This window comes from Sorex araneus, chromosome 3 (assembly GCF_027595985.1).
Source record: "Sorex araneus isolate mSorAra2 chromosome 3, mSorAra2.pri, whole genome shotgun sequence".
NCBI classification, from domain to species: Eukaryota; Metazoa; Chordata; class Mammalia; order Eulipotyphla; family Soricidae; genus Sorex; species Sorex araneus.
In genome coordinates this window covers 101,180,886-101,197,472 of record NC_073304.1, presented here as the reverse complement: position 1 = coordinate 101,197,472, position 16,587 = coordinate 101,180,886, and the positions used below count along the sequence as shown (strand labels likewise).

Sequence of the window (16,587 nt, the reverse complement as noted above, 5' to 3'; positions counted from 1 at the left end):
TGCTTTGGGAAGCTTTGTTCTTTAATGAGCCATGGAGTGATTTGTTCGTCAAGCTGCTTCTGTGTAGCCATACAGTGCATATTTTGAGTGGCACAAACTGCACTTTATACAGATGATATTGCTCCCCCCTCCAAAACAAAACAAAAATAAACCCCGAAAAAAAATTACAAAGTGCCTATTGATTGTATCAGGAATGTAATCAGTTCTGTGGATAAGTCATTCTTCTTATAGAATTACTCTGTTAAACAGTAAAATGATATTATAATTCACAGGATATGTCCCTTTACAATACAAAGTCTTTTAAAAATTTACACTTAGCATACTTATAAATTACTTTAGATCCATTAAAATAATATAACACTAATCTGTAGTCAACACCTTTCTTCCAGTAAATACAATTACTTGGTTCAAAAGGTTTAAGTTTTATGTGACCTAAGAGGGCTGATAAATATTTAGTATGAATAGATAGCAAGGTAATAGGACCCACGGTGGGACATTTGTTGAAATCAGTTGCAGCCAAGAGACCAAAATACCAAATAGATCTATTTCCACAATCATCATTTGGCTATGACCTTCAGATACCAAATATAAGTGGGAGCAGTTCCAGAGAAAAGTGGTTAAGCATATTAAAGACAAAGAAAGACAAAGAATTCCCACAAATACAAGTAATTTTTGCCACCAAGGTTACCACTGTGCTGGGGAAGAGGACTGTGGAGGCATCACTAAAGTGTGAGTAAACATAACACATCTGTCAACAGAGAATGATGCATGCTCCATGCCCAGCTCCCCAGCAAGGGCAAAAGGCAGAGAGGAGGATGAGGAAAGCCACCTAAAATTTGTTTCATTTTTTTTTTTTGAAATTAAAACTCTCTTAGCTCAAACACATCCTGAGAATACTTCCTTCTAATTCACCAAAGTGCTTATGAAAACATTCATTATCGTTTAAAACAAAAACAAAACACATGGCTCACAGGCAAAGTAGGACTGTAGAACTGGGGAGGAGTTGGGGGTAGGAGAAACCTCCTCTTTTCTGCACCCACCTCAGATCCTCTGACTCTGAAACCCTATTGCAATGGAATATGGAATAAAAGTCTTCACTCACTGACCCACAGGTTCAGAACTATCCCTGTTCTCCAAAGCAGGTGAAGATGGGGCTCTGGTATCCTACCCCGACCTCAGATCCCTCAATGGGAAGGCTGTATCTGTGGTTTGGGAAGCCAAGAGTGGCAAAACAATTAAAATGGCAGTTAGTACAAAGTGCATTACAAACTAAACATGTCATCTCCTTGAATCCTTCATTTGCTGTTTATTTTACCTTGTGACATACAAAATGACTCAAAAATGTTTCCATTACATTTTCCATGGTATTTATGCAATTAAAGGGATATGTTTGCTTTGATGGGCATTGTTGGGGCTGGAAATGTGTGATATAAACAGAATATTCTCCATCTTGGAGTATGGGCTATAAATCTGGAGTGACCCCATTGCTACCTATGCAGGATTTCGTTGAGGCAAGATCAAAGAAAACTAGCAAAGGAGAACAGAAAACAAATTTGACACATATTAAGATTAAATATCTTAAATCGTTAAGTGACTGTAATGCAGCATCATTTCGTGATGACATAACAGTGATCACGAAGAACAATTAAGATTAGATATAAGGATTTATAGTATTTGGCTCTGATAACTTTTAAGACTAAATGGCTTCAAACAATGCCTGTTATCTAATGAGAACAGTATCATTTTTTTCAAAGGGAGTGTCCCACACTTGTTCTCCAACCTTACACATGTGTAGCTCTTCCCTCCCCAGATCCCTCCATTCTTGCAGCTTGTTAAATGACTAGAAATCCACAAATCTAGCAACTGAAAAATTTTTATTTAACTGTATCCAAATTCAGGTTTCAGGTCCCTGAGAAAAATTAGTCTCAATATCCATCACCTTGTTCTCATAAAGTGACCTATATGATAGTTTTTTTAACTGCCCAAAACTTATGTTGGGGAAAGAAAACGGAACAAAAAACAACAAACAACAACACACAGAACTACTTAAGAAGAACATACTGTCAAGATGTGTTCTCCTAGCCATCCTCTGCTCCAGAGGAATACTCTCTTTCTCATATAACATTTAGAAAATGTTCTGAAGCAAACTGAGCTAATCCCAGCAGGATGCCACTCTCCCAAGAATACTGCAAAGTGTGCATCCAGGCAAGGGGTCTCTATTAATCCCGTGCTGACATAAGCCCACCAATGGACTGGCTTTTCCTCTGAGAACTACCATAAAGTTCAGGTTCATGAGGGTTTCAAACTGTTTCTTCCTCAGGACAGCATCAACAAGGTAGCAGAATGTTTGTGGGATACACAAATCTAAGCATAATTGTTCTGAAGATTAAAAAAAAAAATGTTCTGGAGATTTTTAAGAAGTGTCCTGACCCTAGCTCACGCCTGAATCCAAACCAGGGCGGGTCAGCCTGCTGCTACCACTAGCTGCCACTCAGATGATGATCCAAGCCTGACCTCTGAGGCTGAACAATGACCACTGCACTGGTGGCATGAGGTTCAGTGTTGTGTAACAGGTGACCAGATGTCTGCTAGAGAAAGTCTTTGTATTTCCATACTTCAAAGTATCAAAGAAAGAATAACCAAAATTCAGGTTATAGATGGTAAAAGGCTCTTTTTTTGTTTTTGTTTTTTTGTTTTTTTCTTGAACAGTGCATGTTAGACAAGATGCATTTAGTAACTTTAAAAATAAACATTTTCACATACTTATCTGAGTAACATGTTTCATTTTTCATATATTATAAATAGGAACAAACAGATTTCTAATCCCACAAATGCTAAGAAGCATAAAATGCTATCATAATTCAGGTGTGTAGAGACACCCAAAGGTGCAAAAGATGGTTTGACTTTTCCCTCAGTCCAGTGTGGAGTGGTTCTCACTCCCCTGTCCACTGACCTCTAATCTGTGGGAGAAACTACAGGAGAAGGGAAGCATAAAGTTAAACAGAAATATGCATATGCTACTTATATATTTACAGTAAACTTCAGTAACGAGAATATTAACAAAAATAGCTTCAAGTAGTCCTTTTTTTAAAAAAACCTACTTAATACTGATGGTCTGAGGAAAACAAGATAAAAATGAACTGGGTTATACATTAAAGACTTTTCTCTTTCATTTTTTGGCAGTTTTAGGTAACACTTATTCATGCAGTATAGTTTGTGAATGTTTTGGGGAAAAATGATTAAATGGTCACATTATCTGTTTGAACGTGTGGTAGAATTCACCAGCAGATGAATTCCCTTACTCGTGTGAGCTTCAGTTTCATTTCCATAAAGAGAAAAGCCTGGATGAATCAGGATGAAACCCTCATGTTCAGGGACAACTATGTCTCTGGGGCTTTCCCTCCCCCAAAATCAGAGGAGTCTGGGTCCAGCAGCCGGGGATGTAAGGAGAGATGGCTACTGAGACTTCAGCCCATGCCACGTACTCGGCAGGAACTAACCAGAAGTCATACCAGCATTTATTCATTGGACATCAAATATCATTGAAAAGCAAAACATGTTTTTTTTTTGTCATTGTGTAACTAGATGTCTGAGACAGGATCTGATGGCTTAATAGAAATAACTGCTTCTTTACTTTCCCCAGAATATAACATGGAGTGTATCCAAAAAAATCTCATAATAGAGGGCTTAGGCATTTTGTTTATAAATTCTTGGGGGGGGGGATGATATCCTACACCAGCTCCTAATTATCTTAAAATAAACCCAAGGCTTTTGCTTTTATGGTTAAGAAAAATTTATGTTTTCTTTAAATGTCAGGAATCAGTGGGTCCTCAGGCCCACAATATCCATCCCTCAGTTCCACACCCACCCTGGGAAGGGAAAAGATGGAGGAGAGGCAACTACCAAGACCTCACAGCCGACAAATCCCCAGCCCTCGGTGACTATGTTTAGTGAAATTTCTAGTCAAATACAGCAGCCAAGGCACAGCGGGCACCATCCCTAACAGGTATGAGAGGCCTTTCCACTTCTGCAGAGGCCCAGGAATTCAGCATACAAGATCTTCCTTGTATACTTGGCAAAAAAGCAGGACCACAATTAGGATGGGCTGCTGTGGGTGAGTTGATGGGAAGAGGCCCCAAAGATGAGATGTGTTTACCACTCTGTAGCCATCAAAGGACACACATCTGTCATTTCAAACCATAAACTCATTATTTCCAAAGAGAGCTAGCTGTTGGGTGGAGCTGCCGTCTGGGTCCTCAGTTTTCCTGCGACCAGATACAACTGTCCCCTCGGGGGTCTCTTTGGTTTTCTGAGGTGAGTTTTTCACATTCTTTAATTTTTGTTTTCCCTTTTCAGGGTTAAAGGTTCCTCTGCTGATAAACTGAGGCCTATCTTCTAGGGATTTGCTCTGGCCCAATGGCCCTTCCATTGCTGGGGCCTCACCAGCTGAGGCAGCTCGGTAGAATGGAGATTTGGAATAAATCTGAAATCGTTTTCTGGTCCCATGAGAAGATGAAGTGTTAGATGGACAAAAAGAAGAGGCTGATGAGTCCACTGAATCCAAAGAGTCTTGATGCCTTTTTAACTGCTTCCGTAACTTGCTTGAAGGTTCAGATTTGTAAGCTGCCTTCAGGGAGCTATGGCCTAAACTTCTCTCTAATGGAGAGAGGGGTAGAGGGGAGAGAGGCGGGGGCGGGGGAAAGAGAGCTCAATGTAAGTAACAGTTCCCTCAAAAGCAGCAGTTTTTGGTTTTCTACCCCCATACACCTCTGGTCCTGTACCACTCAATGGAAAGGTAATTGAAAATCTGTTAGCTACATGGTAATAAATTTTTTATGGATAAGCAAGAAATTTCTATAGCTAGTACCAGACCATGTATTGGCAGATAAAACCCAAAGGTCTACAGAGACGTATTATATAATGGATAGGTGTTACTATTCATGTGAAATTGGGTGGGCAAAGATTCAGAAGGTCATGATAGCCTATACTTTATGAACAATCCTGATTCAAGAAGAGTTACCAACCATTTCTACAGGTAATTTTCTAGCATCAAGTGAAAGGAATTTAATGTTCGATTATGCTGTTAGGAGAGGCCTAGAATTATCACTATCATTAACAAATTACCGGGATATGCAATTAAAAGTTCTATATCCTCCTGAGACATCCATGGAAAATGAGTATAGTAAGTAGTAAATCAATAACACAACATCTGCTGTGATTACTGATTTTTCTCTGTGACAAATATGAGAAAATTTGTCAAGAAATAAAATTAGATTGAAGATATGGAATAATAAACAATTTATATGGAAGTTTCTCAAAGACTGATACTAGTTTAACTCCTGAGGACTTTCTGCTCTAGCATACTTATTTACCTGATTTTTCAGAGATGGTCCCTTCAGACTCAATATTCAGATTTTCGGAGCTATCAGCAGTGCCAATGGAAGCTTCAGACTCAAGCGTCTCATCATCGGAGGCACGGGGTTCTAGTACAAGCATCTCAAATGTTAGCTCCTCCCTACAAGATATAATAGAGAGATCTGGAGCTGGAACGATAGTATAGCAGGTAGGAAGCTTACCTTGCACACAGTAAACCCAGGTTTGATCTCTGGCATCCCATATTGTACTCCGAGCCCACTAGAGTGATTCCTGAGCACAGATCCAGGAATAAGTCTTGAGTACAGGAGGGTGTGTCCCCCCAGACCCAAACCAAAAAAAAAAAAAAAATCAATCAGTATCTCTTAAGAAGAGGAAGGAAGATAAATGGAAAAAGAGTTCGAAGTTTTAAGTGGCAAAAATTGTCACATTTGTAACTGTTCCCACAGAATGGTAATGATTCATAGAATGATATACAGACTGAGGACAAAATGAAAGGCTGGGGCCTTTAATAGGACTAAGGGTGAAGTGGGAAGAGATGCAGCAGCTATAAGATGCGGTGCCCTTGGCTACACTGAGTGTCAGAGAACAAATGTCCTTCATGGGGAGGAAAAGTGGTGGAGAGACAGCACAGGGGTGAAGATGCTTGCCTTGCATGCAGGTGATACAGATGTGAACCCAGGTACCACTGGGTACAGAGCCAGGAGTAGCCCCTGAGCAGTACTGGTTGTGGCTCAAACCCCTCCAATCCCAATTCTCTTAATGTCTTCTGAATAATTTCCAATTTGTAAGAGATTTTGTCTTAGCTTGGTGATCCTTTTTCCTCTGGTCTGATAAACCCAGATTCAAGTCAACCTTTTCACTATAGTAGCTCTTGATTTCAGCTCAGAGAACTTCCTCCTTTGAGTGACACTGTTACCTGAATACAGGAAGTAACTCTTTGTCATCTCCATGTCCTCTGTATCAGTTGGCACAGTCCTTGATACATAGAACATATTTAATAAATGGGGAAAAATAAAGTGTAGAAAGGAGGAAATGAAGATAGCTAAGATCCTGGAAACTCACTTTTCTTTCTGTAGATTCTCAATCTGTTCCGTCAGTACTCTCTCCTCTTGCTGCATTGCTGCTTGCTGTTGTTCTGTGACGTCAGTCTCCATGGCTGCCTCAGTAGACAAAGAATCTTCTGGAACATCAGACATGGAGGGCAACCGAACAACAGGAGATGATGGACTTGGATAGTTTCCTCGACGGAGACGCCCTTTTCCCTGCAAAAAAAGATTTATGTTAAAAAGTAAACTGCGTGTCTGCATCGGTTTTATGCTGTCCATTTAGGACAACAAGTGTACGTCCATCACACCAGGTGAAAGGCAGAAATAAATGTAAATATTCAGCAAGGGTTAAGAAGTACCTAGTTAGTGAAGGACCATCCACTGAACACACAGAAATATCCCTTGCCGGAGTACTAGAAAATGGGTTTTGTTCTTTGAATCTAAACTGCATCATCTCCAAACTAATGTACACATATGGCTACTTACATTTAAATTAAATGTTATTTTCATTAATTAAAATCAATCTTCATTCATAGTGGCCACATTCAAGTGCTCAATAGTCACAGGTGGCTAGAGGTGATCATACTGAACACAGGTTATATATAATAATTTCTATTATCACAAGAAGTTCTGATGGACACTTGTTCCAAAACATTAACCTCAGAAAGCTTCCCCTTGGGAAGATTTAAAGAAACATGTTCTGAAGCTCAGTTTTGTTTTAAAATAGCCATGTATATGTCACAGGACATCTGAGAGAAATATTCCCTAAAAACAAAAAGCTTTCTTTTCAAAATCAGGGAAGGGAAAAATATCATGATTTTGAAAAGCTGGTATTTTATATCTATAGTGTAGCTACTGGTAATGACCAACTACTGAGAACAAACAGAGCAAATATTAAAAAATCAACATCTTGGGGCTGGAGTGATAGCACAGCGGGTAGGGCGTTTGCCTTGCACTCGGCCAACCCGGGTTCGATTCCCAGCATCCCATATGGTCCTCTGAGCACCACCAGGGGTGATTCCTGAGTGCAGAGCCAGGAGTAACCCCTGTGCACTGTCAGGTGTGACCCAAAAAGCAAAAAAAAAAAAAAAAAATCAACATCTTGTTAAAGAAACCATAGTTTACAAGGTAGGCCACAAAAGGCTAGCCCATGCTGAAAGTCTGAGCAGAGCTTTTAACAGTCTCAGTTCTGTAGAGAAAGCGTTACAGGAATACATTCACACTCACTAATTCATGCAGTCTATGACTCTTCAGCAGCACAACGACAGTACTGACTTGTACATGGAGACTGCATGGGTCCACAAAGACTAAAAACTATTTTTACTTTGTCCTTTACAGAAAAAGTTTGCCAACTCCCGCAGCTGAGAATAAAAAGTCCAGACCCATGCATCAGTGAGTAAAACCTCTGCCTGGTAAAACCTCCATCTTGATTCCCCAAGATTTGATTTCTAGCCATGATGTAAACTGAAATTATAATATCCTTGCAAATACTTTAAGCTTCAAGTTATCTGAATAGTTTAGAACATTGCAATCGTAAAGTTAAAGTAATCTTAGTTACTTTACACTAGGATGTGGCAGGGGGAAAAAAAACTTTGGAGAAAAGTAACATTACCTCAGGCCTCAACATATTTTTTTGTAAAATGATTTTTCAAACACTGTGTCTGGCACACAATTGAAGGCACCAAGAACAAAAGGAGACAAGACAATGTAAATGAAAACCAATACAAACAACAGGAAACAGCAACCCTCAATGATTCCAGGTAGAGCAGCTATCAGGCAATTTAAAATAAACATGCTGAAGGAGACAGAAAGACACGGTGAAGTAGTGGACTGGATGTTAAGTCAGAAGAAAATATCCAGAATATATTCAAGAAAACAAAAACAAAATTTTCCTGGAAACATTCATAAAATAAGGTAAACAAAAGAACACAATGAAAAGATTTGCCAGATGTTTAAAAAGAAGAATAATAAAAAAAAGTACCAGGAGAGAAAACCTGCAGAAGAAACACTGAAGAGGTAATAGCAGAGCATTTTCCAAACCAATTAAAGACCTCAACTACTGAGTGATAAAGCCTTCAATATTCAAAAGGGCTAAGTACAAATAAAGTTCTTACCGAGACACAACTGCTAAAAATAATAAAATAAAAAACCTAAGAGCAATCACTAAAAACAACATTTACCAACAAACCAAAACAAACAAAAACCCCATTAGCTTCAAAGCTATCTTTTCAATAGGAACAATGGTAAAGTCTCTCAAAAACTTACTTTTCAAAAATACAATGCATCGAATTTTCAGAGTAATGAAAGAGAAAAAGTAACTGCCAACTAAAACCTTTATGTAGCAAAAACAATCTTCAAGATTGGAGCTGAAATTAAGATCCTTTGAGACAGACTAAGACAGAGAATCCATCCCCGCAGACCCACACTATTAGAGCATAAATAGAAATAACCCATGAAAAAGAATCAAGGAAGAATAATGAAAGAGAATCAGGAAAGAATAAATAAAAATGGCAAAGATGTGAATTCATAAATCTAAATGAATACCAATATAAAAAATATGCAAAGATCATTTTAAAAACACAACAGCAATAGCAACAGGTCAAATAACAGCTAATGAATACTCAAGTCGCCAAGCAAGACAACTTTATAGGTAACAGATTTATGTTGTAATCTTCAGATTATCTGCTAAAAAAGAGGTTAAAGAACACAAAACTCTTAAACAGAAGGGAAAATGGAGTAATACAAAGCAGTGAAAAGAGAAAGGCAAAAAGTAAGAAATAAAAAGGAACAGATATTAATTTCTTAAAACCATATAATAAAAGGTAGATTTTAGTTAAAATTGCTGATGACATTAAATGCAAATATAATAAATTATTGAAATCTGTCAGTATTTAAAAAAGAAACTCCAACTACATTTGTTTGCAAAGACCACATACAAAACAAAAAAATTAGAAAGGCTAGGGATTGGAGCAATTACACTCCAGTTGCTCAATTAGTTGCTAAAAATGGTGTTTGCCTTACATTTGGCTGAACTGGGTGAGATCCCCAACACACCCCATGGTCCCCTGTGCAACACCAGGAGTGATCCCTGAGTGCACAGCCAGGAGTGATCAGCACTGTAGGTGTGACCCCAAAACTAAAACCACAAACAAAAAACAAAGAGAAAGAGAATGGGGTGGGGGGGGGCCCGAAAAAGGTCTGAAAGTGTCCACCAGAGGCAGCCTGGGGGATGGGGCAGGAGGATACTGGTGGTAAAAAACATACACTGGAGAAGGGACTGGTGCTGAACATTCTATGACTGAAACCCAATCATGAACAACTTTGTAACTGTGTATCTCATGGTGATTCAATGTTAAAAAAAGAAGAGAGGGCAAAAGGTATATAATTCTAATTAAAGAAAATCAGGGGCTGGAGCCATAGCACAGCGGGTAGGGCGTTTGCCTTGCACGTGTCCAACCCGGGTTCAATTCCCAGCATCCTATGTGGTTCCCTGAGCACCACCATGGTAATTTCTGAGTAAAGAGCCAGGAGTAACCCCTGTGCATCATCAGGTGTGACCCAAAAAGAAAAAAAAAAAAGAAAGAATAAAAAAGAAAAAAAATGAAAATCAGGGTGGCTGTGTTAATCATACACAAAGCAATTTTTTTTTCTTTTTTTGGGTCACACCCAGCGTTGCTCAGGGGTTACTCCTGGCTCTGCACTCAGGAATTACTCCTGGCAGTGCTTGGGGGACCATATGGGGAATTGAACCCGGGTCGGCTGCGTGCAAGGCAAATGCCCTACCCGCTGTGCTATCGCTCCAGCCCCCACAAAGCAAATTTTAAGTTAAGAAGTAGTGCTACTCTTTGATAACAAGGGCTATTTCACAGTGATAAAAGTTCAAATTATGGGGCTGGGGACGTAGCTTAGTAGTAGAGCACATGCTTCATGGGTGAAACCTTGGATTCAATCTCTGGCACTATAAAATAAATGTTCCAATTTTAAGACAATAAAATATTTCCAAGTTTGTAAGTTGCTAAAAATGGTTTGTGATAAAGCACAACTGTGATTAAAATATTTAAGAAATAGAAAAAGCTATATTCCACAAAGAATATTACTGTACAGAGAACAACATAACTGAATAAATATAGGTGAACTCACAGACATATATGGAATTCAGTATTTAACCATTACAAAATATTCATCATTAATGTGTTTTGGTTTTGGGGCCACACTCAGTGGTTCTCAGGGTTTACTCCTGGTGATACTCAGAGGAGCATACAGGGTGCTGGTGATTGAATCTGGGTCAGCCATGTGCAGTGAACTATCTATCTATACATCCAGAATATTCATCATTTTAAACACATAGAAATAAACAACAAAATTTCAACAGTTAAAATAACTTATCGGAGCTTAAAAGTAATTTAAAGTAAGTTTTTCTGATAGCAATTACAGCGAAAAAGCTAAAAATCCTTACACATTTGGAAATTAGAAGACAGATTTCTAAATAATACAGGATGATGAATAAATCACAATGGAAATTAGAAAACATTTAAAAAAAAATCATGCAAGAACTATGATCAAATCCTTCCCCAAAGAGGACAGCCAGGGCCTGAAAGATAGTTCAGGGGTTAGCTTGTACATGGCCAACCCTGGTTTGATCCCTGGCAACACATATGGTTTCCAGAGCACTGCCAGAAGGGATCTCTGCTTTCAGAGCTAGGAATAAGCCCTGGATACCATTAGTTGTGGCCTCCAAACTAAAATAAATAAAAGAGGATATTCAAATGGCTCAATATACTTATAAAAAGGGATATAAGTACATGAAAGTAACAACAGAGATATTACAATTAAAATCGCAACAAGAAAATTAAGGAATCTGGCCACATAAGATACCAAGGAGGTAGTGGATAAATTGGGAAGTCAGTCACTATAAGCATAGCCTTAAGAAGTAGTGATTTGATAGGGGAATGCCAAGCATAGAATCCAGGGCATAACACACTCAAAACATGTCTTCTACTAGCCCCACAGTGAAAAAAAAGTCTGGCATTATGTACTAAAGCTGAAGATAAGTATATATGCTGTTACCCAATAATTACACTCACAGCACATATATTACCCAATAATTACACTCATATATGTACACTCAACAAAAATACATGTGTCCCTCAAAGATAAACATATAGGAATAACATTATTCATAATATCCCAAAACTATACATCGCTAGAATGGATAAAGACACATGCACTAGAGGACCATACAGTAATGACAATGAACAACTAACCACAACATTATGGATGTCTTATACATAGTATACGTTTGAGTAAACAAGTCAGATTCAAAATAACAAATTTTATGTGATTCATTTACATAAAGCCACCAAATAGGCAAACAAAACTAGCACACTGAGGGATACATTAGTGGAAAAGCAACAAAGAAAACAAAGAAAGGTAAACACAAAACAAGTTATTTCTTACCTCTGGGTAGAGAAAGAACTGGGATTGCAAAGAGAAAGTAAAGAACTTTTGGGGGTGCTGGCAAATCTTATTAAGAGTAGTATGTGGATGTTAACTTTTTATTCATTGTGTTTCTTAGCTTTTCATTATAGAACTCACAATAAAGTTATTTTAATAGGTCATTACATAGCTAGCACTCTTTTTATTTATACATTTATGTATAAATTTGTGTATAAATATATAAATATGTATGTATAAATAGAATAATAATAAAATGACATTTTTTATTAAATGTCGACCTTAAAAAGAAAAAATAAAGATATGCTGTCGTCTCAGTAACAGAAACAGCTCATCTAGCCCAGGTGGTTAGGTGAAGTTCTGAGAGAATTCAAGCTAACTCATCCAAGATCATGCATTCTAAAATCATACAATAGGATAACAGTAGAATTATAAGACTATTATTCCACTTGTAGTTCTAAAAGCAAGTAAACACTACATTAATTAAGAAGTCTTCAAAATATATCAGTTAGCTAATTTTTTTTTTGTGGGGGAGTCATCCCAGTGGTGCTCAGGGCTTAGTCCTGGCTCTGTGCACAGGGAGCACACCTGACAGTCCTCAGGAAACTGCATACAGTATCACAAGTATCACAGATCAAATGTGGGCCAGCTGCATGCAAGACAGGTGCTTACCTTACCCTCTTATACTATATCTCTGAACCCACATTCTGCTAATTTTAATACAGGATTACTCAGGAGAAGATGGCGTTAAGGAGCAAAGACAAAAGACCGGGGTTTGAAGTTAGTATTATTATTCATATGACCAGTCAGAATCACCCTATAAACTGCAGGACATGTTCCCATTTCATTACATTTTATCTACTTACATAGTGAAGATACTCAAACTATAACTTAATATGATGTAAAGCCTCCTGTAGTTGGAACAAACTGAAACATCCCAGTATTCAGTGAGAGAAGTCTGTTCAATGTTCACCTAGCCACCTGAATATATCAATGATTGGTTGAATTACTTCACAGAAATAAAAATCAAAGAGGTTCTATAGGTATGATCACTTTTAAGACACAGAAGTTAAAAAAAAAATTGAACCCCTTAGAATCTAACATTGTGTTACAAAGCTCAAATAGTCTTTAAATAGTTGACCACATAGGCTGAAGAGACAGAGCAGCAAAGGCCACATCTGGGTTCAATCCCTAACACTACATGACCTATGTAAGTATCACGGAGGGTAGCCCAGACACTCCAAGCACTCATGCTCTAATGCAGTTTGGGTAATTCCTGGCCCCATAGGGCCCCAGCAGCACTGCATCTTTGGGCCCTATCAGTGAAATTCCAGACAGCTGAGTCAAGTATCACAAGGTTCCCTGAGCACCACTTAGGAATCTCCACTCACAATTAAAAAATAAAAATGTTGACTACATATTGCTTGCAGAAACATGGGGAAATATTAATGTTACATTAAAAACCACAAAGTCATAGACATGGGTTCTTTTTTTTTTCCTGCAAATTGCAAATGTGGGCCAAAGTGGTAGTACTGTGGGTAAGGTGCTTGTCTTGCATATGGCAGACCCAGGTTTGATCCCCGGCACCCAATATGGTCCCGAGCACAGTCAGAAATGATTCCTGACTGACAGAGCCAGGAGTAAGTCCTGAGCACCACTGGGTGTGGCACCTTGCACAAATTGCAAATGTATCAAATTATTAATGGTGATTTTCTGAATAGAACAATATTCTTTATTCTCTATATTTATATTTCGTATTTTTATTTATTGCAATTTTCACCTTTCCAACAATAATAATTATTTGGGGAAGGGGGTTCCCAAGTGGTCAGGGGCCCTAGGGTCCACTACCAGTGATTCACACCCAAACAACTGGCAGTACAACATAAGGGATGGAAGATGCAGGGCTGCTTGAGTACTGTGGTACTTCATGGCATTTGGGAACCACCAGAGTCACACTCAGTGCTGATGGTGCCTCCCGGGTTATACAGAGCAATGCTGGGGGCCCATGTTGTGCCAGGAATCCCTAATCCATCTACTGTCTCTCCCTAGCTCCTGAATTCATTTGTTAAGATATTTTTTCAGATCAGTATTCACTTCTCATCCACTGCCGCCCCCCCATGGTTTGATCCATAATAGTTTTTCTACCACTAGTGCAAAAAATAAATCTTTTCTAGACATTATAATCAACGTATGTTTGGTCTTGTAGATTCCCTGAAAAAGTTTACAGGGGCTGGGGCAGTAGCACAGTGGGTAGGGCATTTGCCTTGCACGCCGGCCAACACGGGTTCAATTCCAGCATCCCATATGGTTTCCTGAGCACCACCAGGAGTGATTCCTGAGTGCATGAGCCAGGAGTAATCCCTGTGCATCGCCAGGTGTGACCCAAAAAGAAAAAAAAAAAAAGTTTACATATAGTTTTTCTCAGGTAGTTGGTCTTACTCCTATTTATATATAAGGGGTTCATATTCAGGCAAAATTGGGCTTTGTGGCAAGAATAATATTTTCTCTCATATGGTGTGTTCTTTTCCTAACACCCAGCTCATTTTTATTATGTAAGAGTACTTGATTTTTTTATGTTACTTAACTTACCAATGTCACCTACCGCAAGACACAGGATATTTTTCTGCTATAATAGGAATTTTTTTTATTAGTCTCTCTCCATCCTGTTGGGCATTAGCACATAAATGAATATAGATGAATTCATGGAGCACTGACATGCATTTATAAAATTTAGCCTGCCTTTTCAAATGCATCTGTTCAAATAATTTTTTTCTTCTTATCAGAAGAAAGATGATTCTTGGGATTTTAAAGCTTTCTTTGTATAAATCTTCCACATTTCTTCAGGTAGGGCCAAGTATTTTATGCTGTGCATGCTGATATAAATAGGTACTTTTCTTCTATTACATCAGGACTGGTTGTTTGCTCGTTTGTTCATATTAAAGTTGCTGGATATTTTCAGTATCAATATTGCAAACCACAATGCAAAGGGAGGGGAGAGGGAGAGAGGTATGAGTGAGTGAGTGAGAGAGAGAGGGAGAGAGAGAGAGAGAGGAGAGAAAGTGAGGGGGGAGAGAGAGAGAGAGAGAGAGAGAGAGAGAGAGAGAAGTGCCTGCTGTAGAGTCAGGTAGGGGATGGGGGTTGGGGGTGATGGGAGGAACCTGGGGACACTGCTGCTGGGGGAAATATACACTGGAGGAGGGATGGGTGTTGGAATATTGTATGACTTAAATCCAATCATGAACAACTTTGTAATGGTCTATCTCATAATGATTCAATTAAAAAACTTTTTAAAAAGTTGCTGGATATAACTATACTCAGATACCTTAATATCTATAATAGTTGTTTTGATTTTTTTAGATTTTGCATTTATATAATCATAATAGAAACAGTGATAATTTCCCTCTTCTTTAAATTTTATATGATTTATGTGAGTAATTATATATAATCTTTGCAATACCTGACATATCATCTATCATTCTATAAACTACAATAAAAAGATATAGATTATATATAATATGTATAATCTTATGCTGTCCCTATAGTTTTAAAAATATTAATTCATTTAATAAGAAACAAGACAAGATTGCTCACTCTCACCACTTTCATTCAATAAAGCAATAAAAGTACTTGCCAAAACAATTAGGCAAGAAAAAGATATTAAGAGCATCCAGATAGGAAAGGAAGAAGTCAAGCTTTGACTACCTGTGGAAGACATGATACTATATTTAGAAACCCTAAAGACACTACAAAAAGTCCCTAGAAACAATAGACCTGTATTGTAAAGTGGAAGTCACAAAACTAACACATAAAAGTCCACGGCTTTTATATGCAAATAATAAAAAAGAAGACAGAGAAATTCATTTACAATGTGCCTCAGAAAACCAAGCATGAGGGAATCAATTTAACAAAAGAAGCAAAAGACCTATACAAAGAAAACTACAGCACTACTAAAAGAAACAAGAGGACAAAAGGAACTGAAAACACATCCCCTTCTCAGGAATTGGGAGGATCAATATCTCAAAGTGACAATATTCCCCAAAGCATCATACATAACCAATGCAGTTCCTATAAGGATACCTATGACATTACTTAAAAGAAGTAGATCAACTACTCCTTAAATTTAAATGGAACAACAAAATCCCTCAAATAGCCAACACAATTCTAGGAGAAAAAAAGACAGGAGGCATCACTTGCCCAACTTGAAACTGTACTACAAAGTGGTAGCAATCAAACAGCAGGGTACTGGAACAAAAACAGACTCAGATCAATGCAGTAGAATTGAAAATCCAGAGACAGATTGTTAGGTATATAGTCAGTTAATCTTAAATAAAGGAGCAAAAAGCATGAAACAGAATATGGAAAGCCTCTTCAACAAGAGATGCTGGGAAAACTGGTTGGCCAAGATGCAAAAGAAAAAAAAAACAAAAGGAAAGAAAGAAAACAAATCCTTTCCTAATGCCATGCAAAAAAGTCTAATCAAAATGGATTAAAGATCTCTATATCAGAACTGAATCCATAAAGTACATAAAACGGAGGCAGAACTATCTGTGATATTAAAGCTAGAGGCATCTTCAAAGATACAATGCCACTGACTAAGCAAGCATAAGCAAAGATAAATAAATGAGGTTACATTAAGAAACTTCTGCACCGCAAAGGAAATGATGAGCAGAATATAAAGATACCCCATATGACCCAGTAATTCTACTCCTTG

At 38.0% G+C, this 16,587-nt stretch overlaps 1 protein-coding gene across 5 annotated transcripts in view; it reads right to left on the bottom strand.

Annotated features, from left to right (window-relative positions):
• MYO9A (myosin IXA) overlaps positions 1–16,587 on the bottom strand; it is a 228,476-nt gene continuing 211,889 nt past the window's right edge. For all 5 annotated transcript variants that reach the window (XM_055132922.1, XM_055132923.1, XM_055132924.1 and 2 more), the window contains 3 exons: positions 6,439–6,638; positions 5,373–5,515; positions 1–4,656 (listed from right to left, as the gene is read on the bottom strand). In XM_055132922.1, coding sequence (XP_054988897.1) covers positions 4,193–4,656; positions 5,373–5,515; positions 6,439–6,638 — 807 coding nt within the window. In that variant the 3' untranslated portion in view covers positions 1–4,192. The remainder of the gene's footprint in view (positions 4,657–5,372; positions 5,516–6,438; positions 6,639–16,587) is intronic.